Raw genomic sequence first — 1,335 nt, forward strand, 5'->3', positions numbered from 1 at the left:
CCCTACCCCCGACTCCCGTGCCTCAGGCTCACTTCTGCCTCCAGGCCTTTGCACGCACCTCCCAGACTGCCCTTCTTCAGTTGCTAGCCCCCCAGCTTTGGTCTCCACATCTGGAATGATCCCTCCCCCATTTTAATTTTTTTAATGGGGGTGGAGGCAGTATGGAGACCGTCGGGGGTTTTTATTTTATTCTGAATCTCCTAAGCACCAGGCACTCAGTCTGCAGCAGAGTCACAGAGGGGTGTGTGCTTACTGAGGTGCATTCTGAGGCTTGACTAGACAGGGATTCCCTGAGGACAAAGACCTGTCTGCTGTTACATTTGCCATTCTCCGCGGAGAGGCTGGCACTGATTCAGTGAACCAGGCAACACTCATTCTTGAAAAGGGCTGCAGCAGCCCTTTAGACACCGCCTCCACCTTCATAGGGTTTGCCATCTCACTTCGGAAGGCAGCCCAGCAGAAAGCAACAGAAGGTGTGAGAAACTAGGCCTCTGTGTTCTACAGGAGACGCTGCAGGCTCAGAGAGGGCAGGGTGTGAGCGTTCCAGTTGGGGTAACACCAGGCTAGGGGTGAGTCTCAGACATGGTGGGGGGGTGTCCAGCCCCACAACTGACTCCTATCTCCTTCTATGATGGCCAAGCCATTTTAGGACTACCAATGACTCCCTCCAGGGCCCCTTTCCAGAGAAGCCCCCAGAAGGGGGAGTGAGGTCAGCCTGGCTAGGGGGGTCTTCCGTTTTCTGTGGGGAAAGCCAAGGTCTGGGCTTCACCTGGACAATGTCCCGCTCGGCCAGCTTTCCCCGGGAGGAGATCCGCACATCATCGCCATCTAGTTCCACCATGGCTGTTGGGGGGAGGGGGTAAAGACAAGGGGTGGGGGAACTAACCTGAGGGCACCTGAGCCCGGCAGGACAGAGGCCGCCGGCCCAGGCCCCCGCGTCAGAGATGAGAAAGCTGAAGCCAGGAGACAGGAGGAGCCCAGTCCCGGGCAGCCCTCCCCGCCCCCACCCCGCGCAGGATCCCAGGGTGGAGGCTGGAGGAGTGACTTGGGGCCTCCTCCCCACAGCCTTGGGGTGTGGGCGTGGGGTACGCACCTTGACACACCCCTCCCTGTGCAAACAAACGCACTCTCACACCCTGCCTGCTCACCCAGACAGTCTCACACAGACCGGGGTATGAGTCCTTGCTCTTTTGGGAGGGGTCACTCCCAAGGGCCTGAAGCCTCTGGGGAAACATGTCGGGGGGCGGTGGGGACTCACCGTCGAACTCTGCCTGGCCCACGCCGATGATGATGATGGACATGGGGAGTTTGGCAGCCTGGGGGGCAACATGGGAG

General features: G+C 59.5%; 1 protein-coding gene across 1 annotated transcript in view; it reads right to left on the reverse strand.

Annotated features, from left to right (window-relative positions):
* The window catches only part of CPNE5 (copine V), a 105,023-nt gene that overhangs the window by 2,215 nt on the left and 101,473 nt on the right, over positions 1-1,335 (reverse strand). Inside the window, exons 19-20 of the mRNA XM_010848669.1 lie at positions 1,259-1,316; positions 770-843 (exon numbers count right to left, since the gene is read on the reverse strand). Coding sequence (XP_010846971.1) covers positions 770-843; positions 1,259-1,316 — 132 coding nt within the window. The remainder of the gene's footprint in view (positions 1-769; positions 844-1,258; positions 1,317-1,335) is intronic.

Source organism: Bison bison, unplaced genomic scaffold (assembly GCF_000754665.1).
Source record: "Bison bison bison isolate TAMUID 2011002044 unplaced genomic scaffold, Bison_UMD1.0 scf7180017864270, whole genome shotgun sequence".
Classification (NCBI taxonomy): domain Eukaryota; kingdom Metazoa; phylum Chordata; class Mammalia; order Artiodactyla; family Bovidae; genus Bison; species Bison bison.